The 24,881-nt window shown below is 38.1% G+C and overlaps 1 protein-coding gene across 6 annotated transcripts in view; it reads left to right on the forward strand.

Annotated features, from left to right (window-relative positions):
• Positions 1–559: 559 nt before the first annotated feature.
• glra3 (glycine receptor, alpha 3) overlaps positions 560–24,881 on the forward strand; it is a 67,506-nt gene continuing 43,184 nt past the window's right edge. For 2 of the 6 annotated variants that reach the window (XM_028455854.1, XM_028455870.1), the window contains exons 1-4: positions 560–796; positions 17,994–18,124; positions 21,596–21,649; positions 23,140–23,207. In XM_028455854.1, the coding sequence (XP_028311655.1) occupies positions 714–796; positions 17,994–18,124; positions 21,596–21,649; positions 23,140–23,207 (336 nt within the window). In that variant the 5' untranslated portion in view covers positions 560–713. Of the gene's footprint in view, positions 797–17,993; positions 18,125–21,197; positions 21,495–21,595; positions 21,711–23,139; positions 23,208–24,881 lie in introns of those variants that run through there. The other 4 variants (XM_028455862.1, XM_028455878.1, XM_028455894.1 and 1 more) reach the window with 3 other exon arrangements.

Raw genomic sequence — 24,881 nt, forward strand, 5'->3', positions numbered from 1 at the left:
CTCAACTGCTATGTAGAAAAACTATTCAGTACTGTTCAGTTTATATTTCTATGGAATGTTCTGGACTAAGTTATGTTTTTTATTTTAATACAAAAACATATTTGTTTTAGAAAGTTTACTAATCATACAGAAAAGCATGAATATATCTTAGTTAAATATAAGTTAGTGCTTAGTGAACAATGATATAATATTCTATATTAATATTACACATTGTGTTAGCACTCAGTGATGGAAATAATAAACACTATTTAGTTGTTTAAGATACTTTATTATTTACATTGATTCTGTCATAAATCATCAAACATTTAAATTGAAAAACATTGCTTCTCGTGTCAAATATTTTTAGGACATTTATTTAGATTAATTAATTACAAAGTCTCTAATTAATTAGATTAGATTTTAAATAAATATACTCAAAGTATAGAACTATATGTTGAGGAGTGAAACATGCAGAACAGCAGCTCTCCAGGACTCCCTCTGATTGGCTGAGCCACACTGACAGCCTTTATAAAAGGGGGCGGAGCTTTGCTGGCCGCCTCAGGAGCGCTCGTGAGACGGACTGACAGTCACAGCTCCTCTCTGGAGCTTTTTCTTTGTTTTTGTTTGTTTTTTGTTTACTCCCTCTTAGGGGACACTTCCGGTCACCACATGGAGCCTCGTGCTCGGGCTCCTTTGATGCTGTCGCCGCGCGCCGCCTGACTCACGTCACTGAGATGGAGGGCGCGCGCCGCACCGGGACCGGGACCGGGACCAGTACCGGACTAGTGCTGGTCTGTAGACTGATGCTGCTGCTCAGGTAGGAGCGAGGATGATGATGATGATGATGATCACTTTTTATCTTCATTGAAATGGTTTTTATCTCACATCAATATATACATTTACTCTGAAAAATCATATTGACAATAAAAATGATGGTACTATTATTATTATTATTATTATTATTATTATTATTATCAACAACAACAACAACAGTAGTATTATTAAAAAATAATTATGATGTTAATAATAATAATAATAATGGTCAGAAAGAGGAAAAGACACACACACACACACACACAGACACAGACACACACACGCTGGGTAAAACCTTAACCTTTAATATGAATAGTGAGAACCAAATAAACAGTAAAAGTTAAAATAAAATAAAAATATTGAATTATTGATAATTAATGATGATGTAATCATAATTTTAATTGTAATTTCAATTCAATTCAACTTTATTTATATAGCACAGAACATAAAGTCATCTCAAAGGGCTTAACAATATAAAATTCATAGAAAGAAAGAAAGAACCCAACAAGCGACAGTGGGAAGAAAAAACTCACTTATTTTGTTTTTTATTTTTATTTATTGATTTGGGGAAAAAAATGTTGCAATCATAATTGAATTGTTATTGAGTTCAAATATTTGACTTTGTAATTGTAATTGTCACGGAAATTCTATGAAAATTGTCAGTTACAAGTTAATTAAACACAAACGTGGTGAACCGGTTTTATGTCTCACACATACCTAATTAATAATTATTAAAACATGTTTCAGGTCAAGTTCACCTGTCACTTTTTTCTCCTTAGAATCATTTTACCATTTTTAATAAATAAATAAAATGTAAATCTATGGGTATAGTGACACAAAAAAGGCTCAGACGCCCACACCATAAATATTAATATCAATACATGTATTAATTAGGAAGCCTAACCAGGTAACCAAAAGATGAGAAATGAAATGATAGATAATATTTCGGACAGAGTCAGATTAATATAAATTTAAAAAAATGAAGCCATCCAGTCACATGGTATCTTTACTGTGAGTTTACAGTCACATTGTTTATTAAAAACAACACAAATGATGTGTTTTTTTCACTCAGCGTCTCATATTCAACATTGATCAATGATCATTATCTGATCTGCTCTATGGAAATCATTCATCCACTAAATATCACCTTTAGAACAGTTCATGGGTTCTCAACTCTATTTTCTTTTCTACACATTTTTCCACTTTCCAGATGTGTTCAGCACTTCTAAACCTTTTCCACCACTTTTACACCTAATGTCACATATATTGACCCATTATTGTCACTTTTAACCTCTTTTCACCATTTCTAATTATTTTTTTTGCCAATTTAACCACATTCACTATTTGTCATGACCATTATTTGCCAGTTTAAACTAATTGTTCCAATATTAACACTTTGAACCATTTTTAACCACTTTTTCTGTCTGTTTTTATCTAATTTACAACTTTTAACCAATTTCTGTGGTTTTTTAAATCCTTTTCCACCATTTTTATTCACTTTGAACCATTTTATTAGTGATTAAAACCAGGATTTCCATCTTTAAGATGACTATAATAATAATAATAAACGTTCCTGGATAACAGTGGATATTATTCAGATGAATAAATAAATGTGGTTATCACAGATTCATAGAACAATGGATCATCATCTCCACATGACTGTTCTTCAATGTTGATGTCTGTGTTCAACCACCATCATCTACAGTGGGGGTCCCCGCTCTCTGGGACCTTTATTTTGGGGGTTGTGAGCTGAAAAGGTTGAGAACCACTGGTTTAGCTCACATTAATAATAGATTTATGTTACTATGAGCTCAGATATGTAGCCTGTGCCTCTCAAAGCCTTTAAAACGACCAACAGAGGCTAACGATATTATTTAATAAGTCCATAAATGAGCAGCTTCTGGCTCCTGTTATTCAACTTTTACAAAGTCAACCTGGCAACCAACAGCATTGCTTTTAATTCCTGCAGGAAACAAAGTCAGTGTCCAAAGGTCTCAGTTGTTGTGAGTAAATATACTGTAAATGTAGCTGTTAATACTGTTGAAAAAGAACTTGTTCCTGTGTTTAAATCTGAGCTGAGTGGACATGAACTGTCAGTATGTTTTAGTGTTTCATCTGCAGTGACACTTTGTGCACTTCATAGAGGAATATATTGTTTATTTTATTTTATATTTTTTTTAATATTTTTTTAAAGGTCAAGTTAAAGTCAAATAAAAATGATAAAAACATGCTGATCTTCACAACTGACATTTTAGGTCTTTTTTTCCTTTCTAAAATATCATTATATTGTGACCTCTGTCTATCATCCCACCTCTAATATAAAATATATGAAATACACTTTATATGTATTTATATTTATGTACATATTTATGTCTGCGCCGAGAGCAGACCTGTGTGTGTGTGTGTGTGTGTGTGTGTGTGCGTGCGTGCGTGCGTGTGCGTGAAAAAGACTTGGGGCTCTGATCGAAGGTCGTTGCACACCAACGGCTCTAAATGTCAACAAACGTGTGTTTCATAGATCAGAAAACCACCTTAGACTCACCATTAACTTTACAAGAACTACAAAATGCTTTAGATAGCATGTCAACAGGCAAAGCACCAGGTCCAGATGGGTTCCCTGCTGAGTTCTTAAAACACTTCTGGTCAATGCTGGCTCCGCTCTTTTTCAGAGTAGTAACAGAGATTAAAAATAAAGGTTATGTAGGAGGTCACATGAATACAGCAAACATTAAATTACTACTTAAACCAGACAAAAACCCCATGTTACCCTCAAGTTACCGTCACATCTCACTTATTAACACAGACATAAAAATTATTTCCAAAGCACTCACTTCCAGGTTAGAGAAAGTCGTACAGTCAATTATATACCAAGACCAGACAGGATTTATTAAAAATAGACACTCCACAGACAATGTTAGAAGACTGTTTAATGTGATCAACATGGCACAGAACTCTAAAAAGAAAACAATAATCTTGTCCCTAGACGCAGAAAAAGCATTCGATAGATTCAACTGGTCGTTCCTCCTTGCTGTCCTTGGCAAATTTGGCTTTGGAGAATCATTCATACAATGGATCTCCACCCTATACTCTAAACCTAAGGCCTCAGTAACCACAAACAAAATAACATCCCAAAGCTTCACACTGCAGAGGGGAACCAGACAAGGTTGCCCACTCTCACCTTTGCTTTTTGCAATATTTGTTGAACCTCTCGCAGCAGCTGCTCGTCAGAACTCTGTTATTAAAGGAATCCACTCATCCACCTCAGAACACAAAATTAATCTTTATGTGGATGATATTTTACTCTATTTGTAAGAACCCCAATCCTCATTAGAAGAATTAATTAAACTAATAAACAGATTCTCTAAATTATCAGAGTATTCCATTAACTGGTCGTAATCATCAATCCTCCCTTTAAAGGTAGGGTAGTCGATTTTCAGAAGCTAGCATGATTTTGAATGTAGCCTCCCCGATGGCTCCGCCTTTACCCCCCTCGCCCCTCCCCTCTGTGCTCCATCTCACTCACATGCATGTTCACAGCTGCTGCAGAAGAGGAGCTCAGCTCATCACTTGTATTGTGTAGAAACTTCGTTGTCTCATGTCTCATTCATCAGTAAGTAAACGATAAACTTTACCATTATATATGTGAAAAACGTAACTAAAAACTTTTAACTCTGTCAGAGGTGACATGCTTTCAGTGGATGCGAGGAAACCACCAACGCAATCGTTCCAAAGATTAAATTCTGCAATTACAAAATTCTATGCCAGGAATAAAAACCCAAAATAAGTCTTTCAACCCTCCAAAAAAATAAAAGCGCGGGTGGTTTAGAAGCTCCTAATTTCATGCATTATTACTTAGCGAACAAATATTATATTTAACAGAATGGCTAAAACCAACATAATACCACAACACCTGGCTAGAAATAGAACAGCTAGACTGCAAACATATTAAACTCTGATCTCCCTTTTATCACTGTGACCCTCGAACGTCATAACTGCTTTAAAAACCCACTGATTGCCTCCACCCTGACTGTGTGGTGGAAAGACCTGGACATAACAAATGTTCAATTAAAAACTAGCATGTTGTCTCCAATCTGGCACAACCCTGACTTTAGAATTAAAAAAACACTGCTCTATCTGAAGACATGGGAAGAGAGCGGAATTATTCATCTCCAAGACCTCGTCAAAAATTATAAGCTCAGAACATATGACAATCTAACCCAAACATTCAATGTAAATTAAAGTAATTTTTTACAGTACTTACAAGTAACAGAGACAATCAAGAAAAACACTCCAGTAGATCTAATTACCTTACAACCTCCAGAACTGGCTATACATAGAAAAATAAAAAAATCTCAACAAATTTTAAAAAAACTCTCAAATTTATACAGCACACTCTTAAACACTAACTCTAATCACTTGCCAATCGCTAAACAGATCCCACATTGCCCAACAGAAAATGCCAAAAATGGGCTTTTCCCCAACAGACATCTGCTCTCAGTGCACCCAGAGAACAGCTGATTCATATTTACATGCCTTATGGCTTTGTTCCCCAGTTCAACAATTTTGGTTTCGAATTACCAAAAAACTGTCCTCCATTTTGGACTGCAGGATTCCTCTGGGGTCGGTGGCGGGGTGCGCTGGGTCCTTGGCTCCTTGGGGCTTTCTTGGTTGTGTATGTGGGGGGGCGGTGGCTGCCTCTCAGCTTGGGGGCGTCTGGGGGCAGCGCTTGGGTTTGCAGTAGAGGTTCTTACAAATACACTGGTCTATGATACACTGACATGTCTTAGACTGTGGATAAAACTGGTACTGGGCTTAACTTTAGACACGTTAATCCTAAATACCTGTTTTAGGTATTACTACTCACTCCTTCCCTCTGTCCACAGACACCACCATTATACCTAAGCTACACACTGGTCACCAGACTGGTTTGATTACACAACACAATAAGCACAATATACACAACTACAACTTCACATCTCACTCTAAAATAATTACCTTTTCCCACCCTTTTACATTTCCTACCTAGAGTCTCTCCTCCCTCCACTCTGATTTTAGCTCTAAGATCCAAAACCAGCCAGATTTTCACTTTAATCCTTTAAAATTTTATGCTGAAAAGCAGTGAACGGATCAAAGCACAGATCAGCTTGGTGTGTGTGTGTGTGTGTGTGTGTGTGTGTGTGTGTGTGTGTGTGTGTGTGTGTGTGTGTGTGTGTGTGTGTGTGTGTGTGTGTGTGTGTGTGTGTGTGTGTGTGTGTGTGTGTGTGTGTGTGTGTGTGTGTGTGTGTGTGTGTGTGTGTGTGTGTGTGTGTACATGTGTCTGTACGTGTGTGTGTGTGTGTGTGTGTATGTTTGTGTGTGTGTGTACGTGCGCGTGCGTGTATGTGCTCGTGTGTGAGTGTGTGTGTGTGTTTGTGATGAACCACTGACTGAATCTCAGTCTCTGTCACAGATACCACGGCACAGGGGACACACAGATACTGGGGGGTCCATTGTTCCAACGTTCTAACATTGGTCCTCAGGCTTCCTCTGATTACGGAAAATACAGAATTCACTTCAAAATATCACACATTTACACACAATCTGTTTATATAAACAGGACAGAGAGACGGACATTTTAATCTTGCACAAAATCTGTACGGCAACTATAGGAACTACAGCAACAGTGCACAAGACGTCGATCGCGATCTACCGGTTGATCATGGAGGCTTTTTGTGTTGATCGTGCACGTGGTCCACAGACCTCATAAATGGATGAGAACCAAACAGCCTCATATAACAGAAATAAAACCTAACAATTCAGTTTTTGACCTCAGTCTGACACATTTCTGTTCATATACAACCTCTAATAATCAGTAGAAGAAGAACCTCTGCAGCCCAAAGACGCTCACACTAACCTATACTTACATTTATTATTAACATCTTCAGAACAACCTATGTGTGGAAGACATTAAAGTTAATCTAAAGAACAAAATGAAATGCTCTGTGTGACTGACTGGACCTGATACATGTGGGTCTTTATGAAGTGAGTAAATATTCCTATTGATTTTTAAACATTGAATCCAGTGGCGGCTGCTGCAGTTTTCTGCAGGGGGGGCTACAACGCCAAAATAGACATACACCAAAAACAGTGTTTGTGAAAGTGCTGCTTTAAAACTAACCAAATGTATTACCACATCACCCATAAACCCATAAACAAACAAGAACAAATGCAATGAAGTGAGTAAAGCCTGATATATGGGTCTGCGTAAAATCAACACCATAGACACAAGTCACGCTCTACGTTGGCGTAGACCCCCTCCCCGTAACCTTACGTACACATCCCAGAAATTCGAACTGCGCGTCAAGGCGACGAGGAACACAAGGGCTGTGATTGGTCAGCTCCAAACCTCAGCCCCGGTCACTGCCTTTTCCAGTCACACCGCCATGTTTTAACCTTTAGCGTAGCGATACGAGTTGTTTCTACAGTGGATTGAGTCACAGAGAGAACAGAGATGGACTAAAAGTTCCAGAGTTTTAATATTTCCTTTCATGGCTGCAGCACGTGAAACATCACCTAACGGAGTCAATCAATGTGTTTACTGTTATTATCACTGTGTGTGTGTGTTTCATTAACAGTAAACAATGACAGACACACTGTAAAGGCTGATAGAGGAGCAGACATGATGTTATTTACAGAGCTCCAACTCCCCGCTTCTCATGGCCGTGGACCAGGTTACCTCGCTGCTCTCTCTCTGGTGTGACTGTGGACCGGAGTGGTCGACAGTGTGATCGATACACTTTTATACTTTGTTTATGTGTTGCATATGTTTATATTGAAAAATAAAGCGTAAACCGTTGTTTTAACGTTTGTGTCCAACTAAACACACATAGTTAGGTACAGTAGGTCAGTAATAATCTAGAAATAAATTACATTTTAAGATGCTTAAAAATCATGAAACATTGTTTTCTGTGACTAGAAGATAAACAAGAGCTTTTTAATGATCCTCTGAAACAAAAACAACCCCCTAGTGGCGCTAATCATATAGCGATGCGTTCCCTCTACTCTGAAGTCCAGTTGGCCAACCTCTGCGTCACGTTGACGGTGTAGGTCCTGGGACAGAACCGTATACCAGGCTTAAGATAAGTGTGTGTCAGAGTTATTATACTTTTTAAATTTAGTTTTTTTTTTAATTTAGTTTTTCAGATTTAAAAATAAAAATTAAGTTATTTTAACAAGTAACTAAATAAAAAAAAGGGGTGACAAAGGAAGTGGTAAATGAACATACATAATTCAAAACCTGACAAAATAGAATTTAAGACCTAGTTTAAAAAATATGGACATATTCAAGATTTGAAATCATTCCAATGTAGTTTGTTTCTAGTTTGTTCATGTTTCTTTGCCTTCTGTGAAAAATTGCTTTAAATGGGCCCAACATGTCTTTATCCATGCTGAGTCAGCAGGTAGGCAGGATGATTTAATTTCTCTTTCTTCATTTTGCTTCTCCTTCTAACGTCCCACGGCTTCACCTGTCAAAGCCACTTTATGACGGACCACTGTGACGTTAGCCCCTCCCATGGCGGGAGGAGGGTGTTGTGTAACTGAGTGGCTGCATTCAACTCTGCACAGCCGCAGAGTCACTCTGGGCGCAGGTAAACTGTGCCCCAAGACTGTCCATAGACTTCTATTGAAGAGGAGTTAATGTGCATGTACAACATTTAAGGAGAGTCTATGGCTGTAGATTAGTGCACGCTAGGGCAGAAACACGTCACCACTCAGACACAGATGAACCAAAGAACTTTACTCATCATCATTATCTATATAATAATTATTCTGATTATATATATATATATCAGACATCAGACATCTCGGTCCAGAAAAGTGCAGTTCTAGGAACAGCAAAGATACTGAAGAACCCTCAAGCTCCCAGGCCTCTGGTAGAGGACCTGAGCTTGGAGGAAAAAAGAGAGAGACCGCCCGCGGAGGGTGAGGAAGAGTTTTTATATATAGATATATATATAAATAATAGTATTTTTAATTCATTATTATTATATATATATATATTTTTTTTATGTCTTACTCAAACTAACATGTTGAGTGGTGGGGGCGGCGCTCTAGCGCCCACTATTGGCCAGACGCCTCTGATTGAATGGCTATACAAATAACATTGCCATGCCCGCCTTGCCTTAATATTATACATATAATTGTAATAGTAATAATAATATAATACTAATACTTGTAGTTGTATAAATATCTAATTATTTATAATTATAAAGCATAACAACTAAACACAGCATCACCATGGTTACTGTGAGCTCTGGGCTCTACTATCTGACCTGTGTCCATAGATCTCAGAGACCTGCTGGGTTCATACCTGACTAACATCTCACTGATGTATTCTGGACCAAACCCATTCACACATTTATAACCAGCAGCAGAACTTTACAGTCTCCTCTGAGGCTGACTGGGAGCCAGTGTAATGTGTTCTGACCTCTTTGTTCTGGTTCAGACCTGAGCTGCAGCGTTCTGAACCAGCTGTAGATGTTTGATGAAGACCATTACAATAGTCCAGTCTGCTGGAGATAAAAGCATGGACCAGTTTCTCCTGATCTTTCTGAGTCATTAAACCTTTCACTCTGGAGATGTTCTTTAGGTGGTAGAAGATGTTTTTGTGATAGATTTGATCTGATGCTGAATGTCAGATCTGAGTCAATCAGAACACCAAGGTTTTTGACTTGGTCTTTATCTTCTAAAGATCCAGACTCAGATACTTGCTGACAACAGTCCTCTTTTCCTTGTTACCAAAGACAATCACCTCCATCTTGTCATGGTTTAGTTGAAGGAAGTTTTCACTCATCCATCAGTTTACTTTTTCTAAACAGTCACACAACACCTCAATGGGACCATAGTCATCTGGGTTCAGTGATAGATATAGTTGTGTGTCATCTGCGTAGCTCTGATAATCAACCTTACAGTTGTGTAAAATGTGTCCTAAAGGAAGCATATAAAGGCTAAACAGAAGAGGTCCAAGAACAGATCCCTGAGGAACCCCACAGGACATTGGTAATCTGTCAGATTCAAAGTTTACAATGTTTACAAAATAACTGTAAAAACCAGTCTAAGTTGCTGGTTTCTGTTGTTGGGTGTTTGTTTCTGATCTTTTTTCCAAAGGTTCGTGTTGACATTGGCAGTGATTGTGTCTCTGGTTCTCATTGCTGGTCTGATTCTGTTGCTGGTGGTTTCCACTCCTGGTTGTTTGTGTGTTTGTTGACAGTAATTCTGTCGTTTGTTTTTTGGGGATTTGTTTGTGAGTTTTGTTGCTGGTTGTGTTTTCTAGTTGCAGTATTGATTGCTCTGGTCTGTCAGTGGAGGTTTGTTTTACTTTTTAGTTCTTGGTTTTATTTCATGTTTTTCTGTTGCACAGATGATCAAAACCCAGAGAGAAGTGGTTTTTACCTTCACTGGTTTTTCCTTTGACAGGAGTGATTCAGAGCTGTGGTGGTCATGTGACTTCCTGTGGTCTCTGTGTGGGGGGATCAGCTGTGAGGCAGCAGCTGATCTGTTTGATTCCATCGAGGCAGAAAAAGAACGAAGGAAACAAGTCAGTGAAGGAAAAAAGTTTGTCTCCTGAGGGTCAAAGGTCACCAAAGGCTGAGTTTAAAGGGTTCAGACTCACAAACCCATGGCTTTTATTCTGAAAAGCTGCGTCTCTTTACTTTGTTTTCTTCTTTTTCTTTTTTTTTCTTGTGAACTCTGATTTGCTGTGTTCAATTTGTTTCTGGTTTTAGTTCCAAGTTTCTGTTTGTGAGAAACACACAAAACACCTCGTCTGATACAACTATAAATATCATCTCATGTCTTATCATAACGTCTCACATCATCTGATATGGTCTCAAATTGTCTCCTCTCATCTCATTGTGTGTGTGTGTGTGTGTGCGTGTGTGTGTGCGTGTGCGTGTGCGTGTGCGTGTGCGTGTGCGTGTGCGTGTGTGTGTGTGTGTGCATATGTGCATATGTGCGTGTGTGTGTGTGTGTGCGTGTGTGTGCGTGTGTGTGTGTGTGCATGTGTGCGTGTGCGTGTGTGTGCATATGTGCGTGTGTGTGTGCATATGTGCGTGTGTGTGTGTGTGTGTGTGTGTGTGTGTGTGTGTGTGTGCATGTGTGCGTGTGCGTGTGTGCGTGTGTGCGTGTGTGTGTGTGTGTGTGTGTGTGTGTGTGTGTGTGTGTGTGTGTGTGTGCGTGAGCAAAGAAAAACTCTCCCTCTAAAATTCTGAAGTGATTTTTGTTGTTTAACTCCAAAGTTCTAAATTATTTGTTAAACTAAAACAGTGTAAACACTGAGGAGTGAAGACGAGGTCACATGTTCTTTCTCATCTCGTTTCATGTCATCATAACTTCCATCACATCGAATGATAGCATGACCATACCAGCCTCTGATTGGCTGATCTGGTTAGATCTGTGAAGATCAGCAGGTCTGGTCCTGGTCAGTAGATGATGGAGACCACTGAGAATTCCAGGGGTCACAGTGGGGGACAATCACTGCTGTGGTATCTGTCATTGTGTCCTTGGGCAAGGCACTTTACCCACATTACATAGTATGAATGTAGTGTGTGAGTGGTGGTGGTGGGAGGGGCCTATGGTTCACTATGACAGCCTCGCTTCCATCAGTCTGCCCCAGGGCAGCTGTGGCTACAATAGTAGCTTACCACCACTAAGTGTGGAGTGAAAGAATAATGCCTTAGTTCTGTAAAGCATATTTGAGTGTCCAAAAAAGTGCTATATACAATATTATTATAAACGTTTGTCGTCCTAGTTGTTGCTGTGTTTTGCGTCTGAAGGATGGTTTTCAGGGAGGACTGAGTCATGAGATGTGATGGGAGTCACTCTGTCTCTGGGGCTCAGGCCCCGTCTGTGCACGTGAAGCGCACGTCACCTGACCGAGTGGTTAGAAAGTCTGTTTGTGTCTGTGAGCGCTGACAGAAGTATTTATAACACACTGTGGGATTACGCAACGCAGCGGCTCCATGAAGCCGACACGAGGAGGCGAGCGTCCGCAGGGAGAGCAGAGCGACATTTATCCTCCGTTATGTAACCGTTGGAGGTCAGCGCTCAACGCTCAGTCTGTGCACGCCGCTCTGTCAGAGCGCGCCTCAGGGCAGGGGCACACACACACACACACACACACACACTAACAGAGACATCCAGCAGAGCAGCTCAGATGTTCATGAGCAGCAGCTGAAGATAGGACAGATGAATGTGTTAAAAAAAAAACACCAAATGTCTGTCACTGATGTATTTAAAAATCACCTCCTATAATCAGGTGTCTTTATGTTTTCCTGTAGATACTCATTTAGACTAAATCTGATCAAATATATTTAGCTTGAGTTTCTCCATTGTGACCAAATACATTGTGTAGTATGAAAAGAGAATTATCTAGTTTGATTATTACAGTTATATTCCATCTGTAATCTTCTGCCATGAGAGTTTCTAAGACATTACTAGTAGATTTATGAAACAAAAGAGACACGTGATGTGAAGTATGACAGAAACATGTTTTCTATAATTTACTGTCTGTATCACATGACTGTGTTTCTTATAATAATATCTGTTTATATCTGGATGAAGAGGAATATGGTTTTTCTATTAGTGATGTTTCTTATATTTGTCATTGAGAAAAAAAATAATAATCTTAGAACAAGATAAGAGAAAGTTCAAGTTAAAAATAAAAATCTTTGTGTAAACAAACCTAAGCTTTCAAAGTTATCAGAGACAATATGGAAAAATGTGAAAATTCTGGGCACCAGTGTTTAAACATTTACAGTTAGTGAGCAATAAGTTTAAATATTATATATTACATCATTAAATTCATTAACGAGGTTGGATGTAAAATTATCTGTGTTCAAATCAGGGGATGGATCTGATAAGCATAACGCTTTTTTCCGTCGCCCTTTACGGCATGAAAAAGGACAAAAAACAAAAAAAACCAATGATGTGGTTTTGCTCTGAATGTCTAATGAATTTCTGTGATTGCAACCATGTCGGAAATGAACTGAATAAATAAAAATAACAATAAATAAATCAGAATAAATAAACTTGTGCAACATTAACTTTAGAGGAACAAACAGGAACATTTATGATTCATAATTATGTACTTTAGAAAGAGTTTTATCTAAACATCAGGTCCACGACAAGTCCTTTTCTTTCCTTGTCCACAAGTGGTCAGAGTTTATTTCTAGTAGGTCAGATCATCTGCCAGGACAAGTTCTCCATATCTTCTGCCTGAAGGTTCTCATGGTGAATTGGATGATCACTGTACGTGGGTCATCTCTGGGCTCTAACCCAATGAACTGTGTTGATCAGAAAACCCATCTTGTTTTTCTCATCAGGTGCAATTTATCAGAAGATGTTAAAAATGTCTTTTCTCACATCTTCAGTGGTTTCATTGAGGGATTCTGGGAGGTTCAGAAGCTTCAGGTTCCAACGTCGACTGTTGCTCCAGGAGGTGTTGATTGATCACATGTATTTTATCATTAGTTGTCTTTGTCACATGTTCAATTCCTTTTTCTAAAGCAACAATATCTGAGATGTTCTTGCTATTTTTTGTTCAAGAGATATGGATCTGCTTGTTAGGATGGCGTTCAGTGTATCATCATGTGACTCATCATGTGACTCATCATGTGACTCATCTCTGCTGCTGCTTCCACATGTTATTGGGTTTAGGACGTGATGAAGGTGTTTCAACACATTGGTAAAGATGTATCATCATCAAAGTCCATCAGAATGTTTGTCTCCTTTCCTCGTTTAGTCATATTGATATGTTTGCTAGTTAGCTACTAGCTTAGCTTCGCTTGTAAGGAACGTACTTTCCTCAGAAGTAGTTTTCACAGAAGCATTGTTGCTTGTATGACATAGAAATACTGGCCTGTTTAAAACGTCAGATATCTGTTTTTGAGTAAACGGCATCAGTGCCCAAAACACTCTGGAGCTCAAGTGAAACGATGCGCACCAGACGCCATCTTGGCTTCATCCTGCCACGATCTGCCTGAGTGCTCCTAGCGCGGGGCGCGCAGTGACGTCACGCCCCCATCAAGCATCAACCAGCTGGGTGGTGCTGGGTGCATACTGCTCCGTGTGAGCGCATGATTCTCCGTGGTGCACCTCAACAGGTGAGCCAATCACATGATGAGAAAGTCGCCCTATAAACGACCTCTGTGAACAACGGAGCTGAGAACATCTGAAACGTTGACTAACAATATTTACGGGAACAGGAGTGAAACCAAAGGTGATCTCATAATAACTGGACTGTTAAAATGTCAACTCATCATTTTATAATTCATTTACTGAGTTAATGAAGTTGTTAATATGAGAAAAGGAAAATATTTCAAAATTAGCTTAAAACCTTGTTTATGTATTTAAGGGCTAAAATAATAATTAGTATTTAAAATATAGTGAATTTCTCTTTAATAAAATTCAGAGAAAATATTTCATTCATGTATGAAAATAGTATAATATAAAAGTATTTCTGTTGAGAAATTGTTAAATTAAAATTGAAATTGTAATATCTATAATTGATATAAAGAAAAGGTTTCAGGTTATTAAAGTAGACCTAGTTTTGTGTTTGATTAATGCCTTATTTTACACATTATTACCTGCATTGATTTAATAAAAAATAATAGTTTTAAATATTCTTTAACCAAATTAAATGTTCTGACCTGAAACTGTGTTTATTTGTACCTTGTTTGATGAAAAATGATGAACTTATTAACATTGTGTTTTATGTTTAAAGATTTTTACTTTTCTGTCACTGGAAAGAATAAAAGTAAGAACGAGTGAAATCCTGAGTTTGGTTTAAGTTCTTCTTTTTTCACGTGTGGGAATCCATAACGTTAACAACACACTGACACATACATTATTATTGTAATATACAACTACACAAAAATAATCGTATTTGAATTTACTACTTTATATGAACTCATTTCATAATACAGAGACAAACTCTACACCTAAAAAATATTCTTGTAAAAAAAAACAGAACGCAATATTTTGCTGTTCCCACGGTTACGCAGACTGTGACAAATTAAACATTAACATTAAAACAGAGAAACAGCGAGAAGGAAAATGAAGCACTTTCTTGTACGATCGCCTCATGATATTATACATGATATGAGTGATAACTAGGATTATGGAGGTGACTGTGTTCTTAGGAACCTTGAGTGCTGCAGAAATTCTTTTGTAACCTTGTCCAGATCCTACATGTGTCCTACACGTGTCCTACACACCATGTCCTACACGTGTCCTACACACCATGTCCTACACACCATGTCCTACACGTGTCCACTCGTTATGTGATTTGTTGAAAAATCTCACAAAATAGCAGTTAACGTTTGCAGTGTTATTTGTACAATTTTATTTTTGAAATATCAAAAAAACAAAAAAGAGCACCTTATGAGAGAGCTAGCCTAAGCTTTTATTTATGAACAGAAGTTTGTTTTTTTTGTTACTTTGAACTTATTCTTGTAGTCATAACCATATCTGTCAAGTTTTGAATTTGAAAATAAGGGAAGTTTTCTAACGTCCACTACGAGCCGTTACAATAAATCATAAATACCCACTTATTAAATACAATTATGTGATTATAATCTATAGGTCGACCTTTAATAACAATAAAATGCTGTGAACATTCCTACTAGGGCCGGTCATATGGACCAAAACTCATATCTCAATATATTTTCTCAAAATGGTGAAATATGATATAAATCTAGATAATTTTATCAAATAAAGTCTGACCAGAAAAAGAATTCTGGGTTAAATTTGCTGATGCTAAATGTTACACAGGCTCATTTATTAATAAACAGCTGATCAATATGTGACACTCATTAATCATCTAACTGAGCTTTACATGTTGTTCTGAGAAGTTAAAGCAGCGACTCCTAAAACTAGTATTTTGATTCATAATAAGCTATAATATACAGTATATATACATATGATATATGAAATAACATAGTTTTCTATATCGTCAAACAGAAAACTCAATACATCTTGAATCTCGATATATCGCCCAGCCCTAATTCCTAAATGATAAAACAACCTAAATTAAAACATAAATGTGTATATGAAGCACATGTGTTTATTTAATATACTTACAGTTTATATACAAGTCAACATGTTGCATATTTACTGTTAATTTCACATTGTTTGTCTTTAAGTTAGACATTAACATTTTATTTTATTATATATTTTATTATAATTTCTCATACTCACTCATGTGGTTCTCTGTTATTCACTAATGACTTATTAGACACATTTATTACAGACTTTACATTATTTAACACTTTATAAACAGTGTATATTTGTGGAGCTTGTGATTGGATGATTTTTCATGGTGACTTACGTGGTTCCTTCTGCTGTGGTAGACGTTATAATATCAGTTATTAATCTAACAGAACGTGTAACTGTGTCACATCCTGATGGTCTTTATGAAGATAAACTCTATGTTATATTTTATAACATATTTACACCAGTTCTTAGTTTTTATCACCAGAACGTCTTCATTATCATCTCTGTTCTGTTGGTTCTGGGTTTGTTGCTGATGTCAGCACTAATCTAATGAGAACTGTCACTAAGGTCATTTCAGGTGGAAGTTCTCACAAGGCTAGTGACGACGTTCAGTTTAGTGAGACATCTATGAATTATTATTACATTAAAATACAGGATATTTACTGGAAAATACTAGGCAAGGCAAATTTATTTATATAGCGCATTTCATACTCAAGGCAACTCAATGTGCTTTACATGATAAAACATTCAATTGTTTAAAATCAATAAGAACATTTAAATCAATAAGAACAATTAAAATCATCAGTAAAATCAATTAAAATCATCAGTAAAATCATCATTACATCAACAACATGACAAAAAATCTCTCTCTCAATCATATGCAGTAGAGAAAAAAAGTTCCTTTAACTTTGATTTAAAAATGTTCACATGTGATGCTGACTTCAGCTCTGCTGCAGTTTGTTCCACTTCTTTGCAGCATAACAACTAAAAGCAGCATCACCATGGTTACTGTGAGCTCTGGGCTCCACTATCTGACCTGTGTCCATAGATCTCAGAGACCTGCTGGGTTCATACCTGACTAACATCTCACTGATGTATTCTGGACCAAACCCATTCACACATTTATAACCAGCAGCAGAACTTTACAGTCTCCTCTGAGGCTGACTGGGAGCCAGTGTAATGTGTTCTGACCTCTTTGTTCTGGTTCAGACCTGAGCTGCAGCGTTCTGAACCAGCTGTAGATGTTTGATGAAGACCATTACAATAGTCCAGTCTGCTGGAGATAAAAGCATGGACCAGTTTCTGATCTTTCTGAGTCATTAAACCTTTCACTCTGGAGATGTTCTTTAGGTGGTAGAAGATGTTTTTGTGATAGATTTGATCTGATGCTGAATGTCAGATCTGAGTCAATCAGAACACCAAGGTTTTACAGTAACTACAGCAACTACAGTAACTAGAGCAACTACAGTAACTAGAGTAACTACAGTAACTACAGCAACTACAGTAACTAGAGCAACTACAGCAACTACAGTAACTAGAGCAACTACAGTAACTAGAGCAACTACAGTAACTAGAGTAACTACAGTAACTACAGCAACTACAGCAACTACAGTAACTAGAGCAACTACAGTAACTAGAGCAACTACAGTAACTAGAGTAACTACAGTAACTACAGCAACTACAGCAACTACAGTAACTAGAGCAACTACAGCAACTACAGTAACTAGAGCAACTACAGTAACTAGAGCAACTACAGTAACTAGAGTAACTACAGTAACTACAGCAACTACAGCAACTACAGTAACTAGAGCAACTACAGCAACTACAGTGACTACAGTAACTAGAGCAACTACAGTAACTAGAGCAACTACAGTAACTAGAGTAACTACAGTAACTACAGCAACTACAGTAACTACAGCAACTACAGTAACTACAGCAACTACAGCAACTACAGTAACTAGAGCAACTACAGCAACTACAGCAACTACAGTAACTAGAGCAACTACAGTAACTACAGTAACTCACTCCTCAGGAATGGGTTAAAAGCTTTATAAAGTGTGTGTGTGTGTGTGTGTGTGTGTGTGTGTGTGTGTGTGTGTGTGTGTGTGTGTGTGTGTGTGTGTGTGTGTGTGTGTGTGTGTGTGTGTGTGTGTGTGTGTGTGTTGCAGTGTGTGTCGTTGTAAGGAGGCAGAAAGCGCTGTGAGGAGTCGTCAGGCTCCCATGTCTCCGTCAGACTTCCTGGATAAACTGATGGGACGGACGTCAGGATACGACGCTCGCATCAGACCCAACTTTAAAGGTACACACACACACACACACACACTTCCTTTACAAAAACTCACACTTTTTTTTTACAAACACATTTCCTCTAAAGTTATACACTTCCTCCAAAAACACACACACACTTCCTCTTCCTGTACACACTTCCTTTACAAACACTCACACACTTCCTCAACAGTTACAAACTTTCTCCAAACACACACACACACACACACACTAGAGTTTAGATTCTTGGCTCAGGCCTCATTTTTCCCTTTTTTAAGTTTTTTTTCTTATTTTTATTAAATTAATATTATCTTTTATTAAACACAAAACACTTCTATATTATATATATAAATATGTATATTCTATCTAGAGCTGTTAGCGTTGGTGCCATCTGAGAATGCAAGGCATTATGGGTAATTTTCACTTTAATTTGTTTAGAGATGGACAGTCATCACACAGAAGACTGACGTTGATCTTAAATATGACCTTGAGTGAAGGTCAAGGTCACACATTGAAAGGAAATGTTGTTCAATGGTATCTGAGCACTGTATCTCAATGTGTGGCCAAGTTATAGGGACATTTTTTTTGTGAGGTCATGAACTTTGACCCCTACTCATTGTTTACTGATAGGTCGTACAGCTTTGGTCCAAAAAATAAAATCAGCTTTTCATCAATGTGAACATCAAACTTATACGATACATTTTTCTACATTTTGATTTTTGACACTTGGCGTGACCTTCACTTTGACCTTCACATTTTTGCGCCAAAAAAGGTCGACTGCACATGCTTGACATTGTCCCTATGAGATGACGTGTCATTAGTGCTGCATTAACAGAGGAGGAGGAGTTTCAGGACAAAGAAGTTATGGAAGAAAAACAAGAACTCCTACAATTACACACACACACACACACACACACACACACACATACACACACAGGATAAATATAAAGGGGACACTTATCCTTTAATGAGGGGGTAAAACAGCCTCTTCTCTCCATGTTACGCTGTGTGTGATTTATGCTGCGATGTATTTTTAAACATCACTGCTACACACCATGTTAAATAAGTCAGGACAGCCAAAGACAGCAGTCAGATGAATATTTCACACACACACACACAGACTTAGATTATCAGTTTCACAGGGAAAATATCCAGTAACACTTTTATTTCTTTTAAGTTTTAACTGGTTTTAAAATGAACATTTTAAACAGAATAAAAGGTTTTTTTGGAACTGTAAAGACATCCTGCTGCCCACGCCTTACCTTTTAGCCCCCTACCCTACGTATATAACCCGAACCCCTCTCGATCCCTCCACTTAACCCAAAAAATGCCAACATAGCTCTAAAGGTGTCATAATTTAGCAAACGACACTTAATGACCTTATTCATGCTACTGACAGTGTAATGTATAAAATTTAAAGGTCCTATATCATGCAAATCAACATTTTTCAGTTTTTAACCTTGTTACAATGTGAATTATTTATTAAAAACATCTCAACGTATTATTGGGGTTCCTTCCTGCATCTCTGAGAAATCCTCAATAATCTGCTCTCTGAGCTGATGCTCCGCCCTCTTCTAAAAAACGAATGGTTCATAATGCTAGTGATGTCACTAGCATTATGAACCGCCCCCTCCAGGAAGTGCCTGCTGCTGGTGCCACGCCTCCACAGTGAACACTGCAGTGTAGGGACAGACATCGTATCACCTTTAACTTGATCTGACGTGTTTGTGACTCAATGAGACGCAACGGTTGAAGTGATAAACAAATGATTATCACCTTAAATGAACTATTCCTGTATTTAATAAAGATGAGGAGAAGAAGAAAGTGAATTAGCAGCTTTAAACTCCTGTGAGTGTTTGAATCTGTTGCTGGATGAACACACAACGCTGAGACGAACTCACAATAGTCTCATAATAATAATTAATAATAATATCATGTGTTTTACTGTAATGTACAGTTTTTTGGCTGAAAACAATAACAACAGTGTGTGGCTAACAAGAGAAAATAGCTTTAGTGATCAATGATCTGCCTCAGAGCAAGTCAGTGTATAGACACGCCCACTCATGAATATGCATAAGCAGGCAGAAAACAGCCCGTTACTCAGAAAGTGACGTTTCAGAAGCTAAAACTCTGGAAAACAGGTGAGTTTGGGAAAATAAACCTCAAATACTATGTTTGTGAGGTTCTTACAACAAATGGAGATGATGGTGAAAAATGCATAATATTGGACCTTTAAAATAAACCATCCTTTTATTTGTGGGTGTAACACTTCAACTGGTCTCCATTATAGCAGGTGACTCTTGTAAATTTAAACCACTTGTTCGTCACAACACAATGAAAACACACGATCATCATATGTCCTTAAAATCATTCACAGAATAATACGATCACCAGACAAACTGTAACACCACTGGTACGATCGCTCACAAAGTGACCTCAGTGTTTTTTCCTGTGGAACCAGAGTGGATGTTGTTTGTGTCCCAGTCTGTTTTTACCCACAGTGCCTTGTGCTTTTGAGGCGTGGGGGGGGCGGGGGGGTTTACTCAACTGTGATGTGATTGGGAGGCTCCCGGGGGCGTCACACTGTGATGACTGACACTTTAACAAATGTGAAATGTCGCCTCACTGTGACTCACAGCTCAGCTTTGCCCCTCCCCCCCAAATAATTCTGGACATGTCACTGGTGTTTTAGTCAACATTGTGTGTGTGTGTGTGTGTGTGTGTGTGTGTGTGTGTGTGTGTGTGTTTAGGAAGATGCTGCTCAGACTATAGTGTTACAGATTCACTGGTGTCCGTGTTATCTTGTGACTGGTTTCTGAACCTTAGCACAGAAGTAGTAGATATTGTGAATGTTCTTCTATCCTTTATATTCATCATTGTTATTAGTGCCCGAGCACCAACAGTAGGAGCCTATTGTAATGCAAGTCATTTTTATTATCATTATTATTATTATTACTACAAAAAGTGATCACATTTTTGAGGGTCTAAACACGTTCAAATTCTCATGGAAATTTGTATTTTATTAGGACTGGTGAAAAATGTGATATTTTTGGGGAATAGCACATGTGAATTGCAAAATGACTCAACAGCGCCCCCTTTGTGCCTTTGTGGAGATGATTATGTCATCATCTCTACAGTGATGATGAGGTAGAACTGATGACATCACATCATCAACATATACTCCTACAGTGGGTTGCATGGACGAGACCATGTCAACAACAGATCGGACCAGAACTACCATGGATATTGCGACTTTCGTCCTAAATAAATTCTACAGGACTACACATTCCCAGAGAGCTTCTATGCAGCAGACTTTTTTAGGACACAGATAATACACTTACAGCGAGAACTGTAAACAACAAAATTACTATTACTTCAGTACACTGACGATTTCCCTGACCTGGGTAAGTACTGTTATTTCTTTCTACCACAAACACTCATTCCCAAAGATTACACAATGTAACCTTATTGTCTAATGATTTATATTGGTTTTATATTTACACAGAAACTAATCAAGTCCCTCCAACACCACCAGAGAACCCAGGAACAGAACCCATCAGTGAGCCAGACGACTAAAACTGCTTCATTTCTACACTTGCATCCAACACTGCACTGTTAAAGTACTTCACACATTCATATGTTTATTTTATTTGGTTGTGTTATATAACAATCTTGACAATAAAGTTGAATCTTTATAGATGTACGTAAATATTCCTCTTAGCAGCCTGTTCACTTGGATGATGTGCTACGCTTATGGAAGTTATTAAGAGTTTGTAGAGCTAAGTAGATGCTAATTAATTATAACAGCTTTCATTTAATGACAAAAAAATAGTTATGATTTATCCCAACCATCATTCATAGTCATAGCGCCACCTATTGGTAAAAGGAAATCATAGACATTATATTTGCACAGAACGTTGCAGGAAAGTTAGTGATATAATCCTTAAAAATGATCAGCTACGTCTCAAAACTTCAACATTTCTGCCACACCCCGACATGCCACACAGCTCAACGTGCACCACGTCCTGACATGTGTGTGGTTGTGAGGACCTGTTCATCACCGCCTGCAGCTTTAATTAGGGTCAGAAGGCCTAAAGGCCGTACGAACCTATTGTTTTTGCTCTTCTGGGGTATTATTATTCCTTTTAGGATTTTTTAGGACACCCACAATCTCACCAAAAGGTGCACACACCTCAGGCCTGCTGAAAGAATAGATATTTTGGCAAAATGAAAAAAATTGCTAAAAAAATGGCCGCATGGCGTGCATTATAAACGCCAAAAATGCGATGGAACCGCATGACTGGCAGGTTTGCCCGATTAATATGAAATTCACCACATGTATTTTTGACCCTAAGATGAGCAAAAAGTTACATTATGACCACACCCAAAACCAAACAAGAAGTCGACCATCTTTGGTCGTGGTGTGACTGGCGCCATTTAGCACGCCGTAATAGGAAAACGCATATAACTTTCAAATGCAAAGTTCAAACTACTTCATATTTGATACACATGATGACTGTCTATCCCTAAACAAGACTCAATGTGAAAATTACCCATCATACCTTGCATTCTCAGTGGGCGCCGCTTTTAGTGGCCCTCCAACGCTAACAGGTCTAGAGGAAAGCCGATATGTCGTGTTGACTTCAAAATAGTGTTGGATGAATCTTATAAGATGGGAGCAGGTCGCTGATGAAGAAAAAAACATTCTGTGATCAGTGTGAGGGGCCTATAATATTACTGGAAAATCCTTCACCATCACATTCTTATTGCTATATCTTGGCTATTTTTTAATGGATTTGAATCAAATTTACATGTATTTTTAACCCCCAAGATGAGCAAAATGTTACAGTATGACCCCGCCCAAAACCAAACAGGAAGTCGGCCATCTTGGGTTGATGGCGTTTTGATATAACTTTCAATTGCAAAGTTTTGATTAGTTTTTTGTTCTGTTTCTGTTTTTTGCACAAACTACTAAGTTAAATTCCTTGTACTGTTTAAACTGTACTTGGGGAATAAAAACCTTTCTGATTCTCCTTTTCTGATTTCAAGGGCCTCCAGTGAACGTTTCCTGCAACATTTTCATCAACAGCTTCGGCTCCATTGCAGAGACAACCATGGTGAGTGTGTGTGTGTGTTTGTGTGTGTGTGTGAGTGTGAGTGTGTGTGTGTGTGTGTGTGTGTGTGTGTGTGTGAGTGTGTGTGTGTTTGTGTTTTATGGTTCTTTTGACGTTCAGAACTCCTCTGCCTGTGATTGGTTCAGAGCTCCAAACATGTCTCAGACTTTTTGCACTTCAGGCAGGGACACAGCCATATATATACAGTATATATATATATGATAGCTCCTCCTCCTTTTATTACGTCTCCTCCTTTTTTTCTAGTTCCTCCCTTTATTATAGCCCCTCCTCTTTTTATTGTTGCTCCTCCTTTTATTACAGCTTCTACTTTTATTATAGCTCCTCCTTTTATTGTAGCTCATCCTCCCTTTATTATAGCTCCTCCTCCCTTTATGATAGCCCCTCCTCCTTTTAATACAGTTCCTCCTCCCATTATTATAGCTCCTCCTCCCTTTATGATAGTCTCTCCTCCTTTTAATACAGTTCCTCCTCCCATTATTATAGGTCCTCCTCTCTTTATGATAGCTCCTCATTTAATTATAGATCGTTCTCCTTTTATTATAGCTCCTCCTCTCTCCACCTGATTACTGATTTGAATCAGACATGTGATGTCAGCTGATATGTAGATAAAGACAGATGGTGAGGAGAGTGGAGCCTCCTAATCCCAGCCCAGCAGCATATGTATGTGGGTGGAGCCTAACGCTGGCCCCGCTCCCTGCGTGACTTTCAGTTTTCAGAGGATAAAGAAATGACAGATCAGCTTAGAGCTTCGTAATAACACCATTCATTAAGCACCAGCAGTTCCTCCTTCATCATCATCATCATCAGGTCTTTGGAACCAATCATTGGTTCATATTCAGACACATCGAGACTGAAGGTATCTCGAGTTTTCTATTTTGGCGATATAGAACATTACAATATTGCCTATATCAATAGCTATATTTTTATGGTTTATTTTGTTTTAAAACACTTGTTTTATGAGTCACTGCTTTCACTAGTTCTCAGAACAGCATTTAAAAGCACAGTTTCACTCACACATGCTGTCCTTTATAGGAGAAAAAGCCAAAAGTGGCACATTTTAGTTTGTTAATAGTATATGTATATATATGTATATGTATATGCACATTTATTATCCAGTTTTATAACGTATGTCGCCATTTTGAGGAAAAATATTGAAATATCAGTTTTGGTCCATATCTCCCAGCCCTAGTTGTGACTTGTTTCCTACATTAGCTGCTTTTAACAGTTGGTGTTGTGGTTGTAATAGTAATCATGTTATCTTGTGACTTGTTTCTTACACGTTGATGTTAGGGTTAAACTGGTGATCCTGTTATCTTATGAGTGGTTTAAGACACAAAGGGGCGGATTCACTGAAGGTTTATGGGCAGTAAAACGTGTGCAAACGTCACTCTACGCGTTAATAAAGTGTACAAACCTCAGGGAATCAGGAGTGCGCGGCTTCTGCACGTCAAAATACACCCTCTATCCACTGAGTGCGTTTCCCTCTGATGAATATGTAAAGTAGGCGGAGCTCACAAGGGGAGCAAAAAAAATGGGAGGAGGAAATGCAAATAAATTAATACAGTGGGCGCAATGCAATTCATCAAATCTGGAACTGTTTGTGGTGATTGTTTTAGCACCGGAAAATAGTACGACTGACAGGCAGGTGCAAACACA

The sequence above is a fragment of the Gouania willdenowi genome, chromosome 1 (genome assembly GCF_900634775.1).
Source record: "Gouania willdenowi chromosome 1, fGouWil2.1, whole genome shotgun sequence".
NCBI lineage: Eukaryota > Metazoa > Chordata > Actinopteri > Blenniiformes > Gobiesocidae > Gouania > Gouania willdenowi.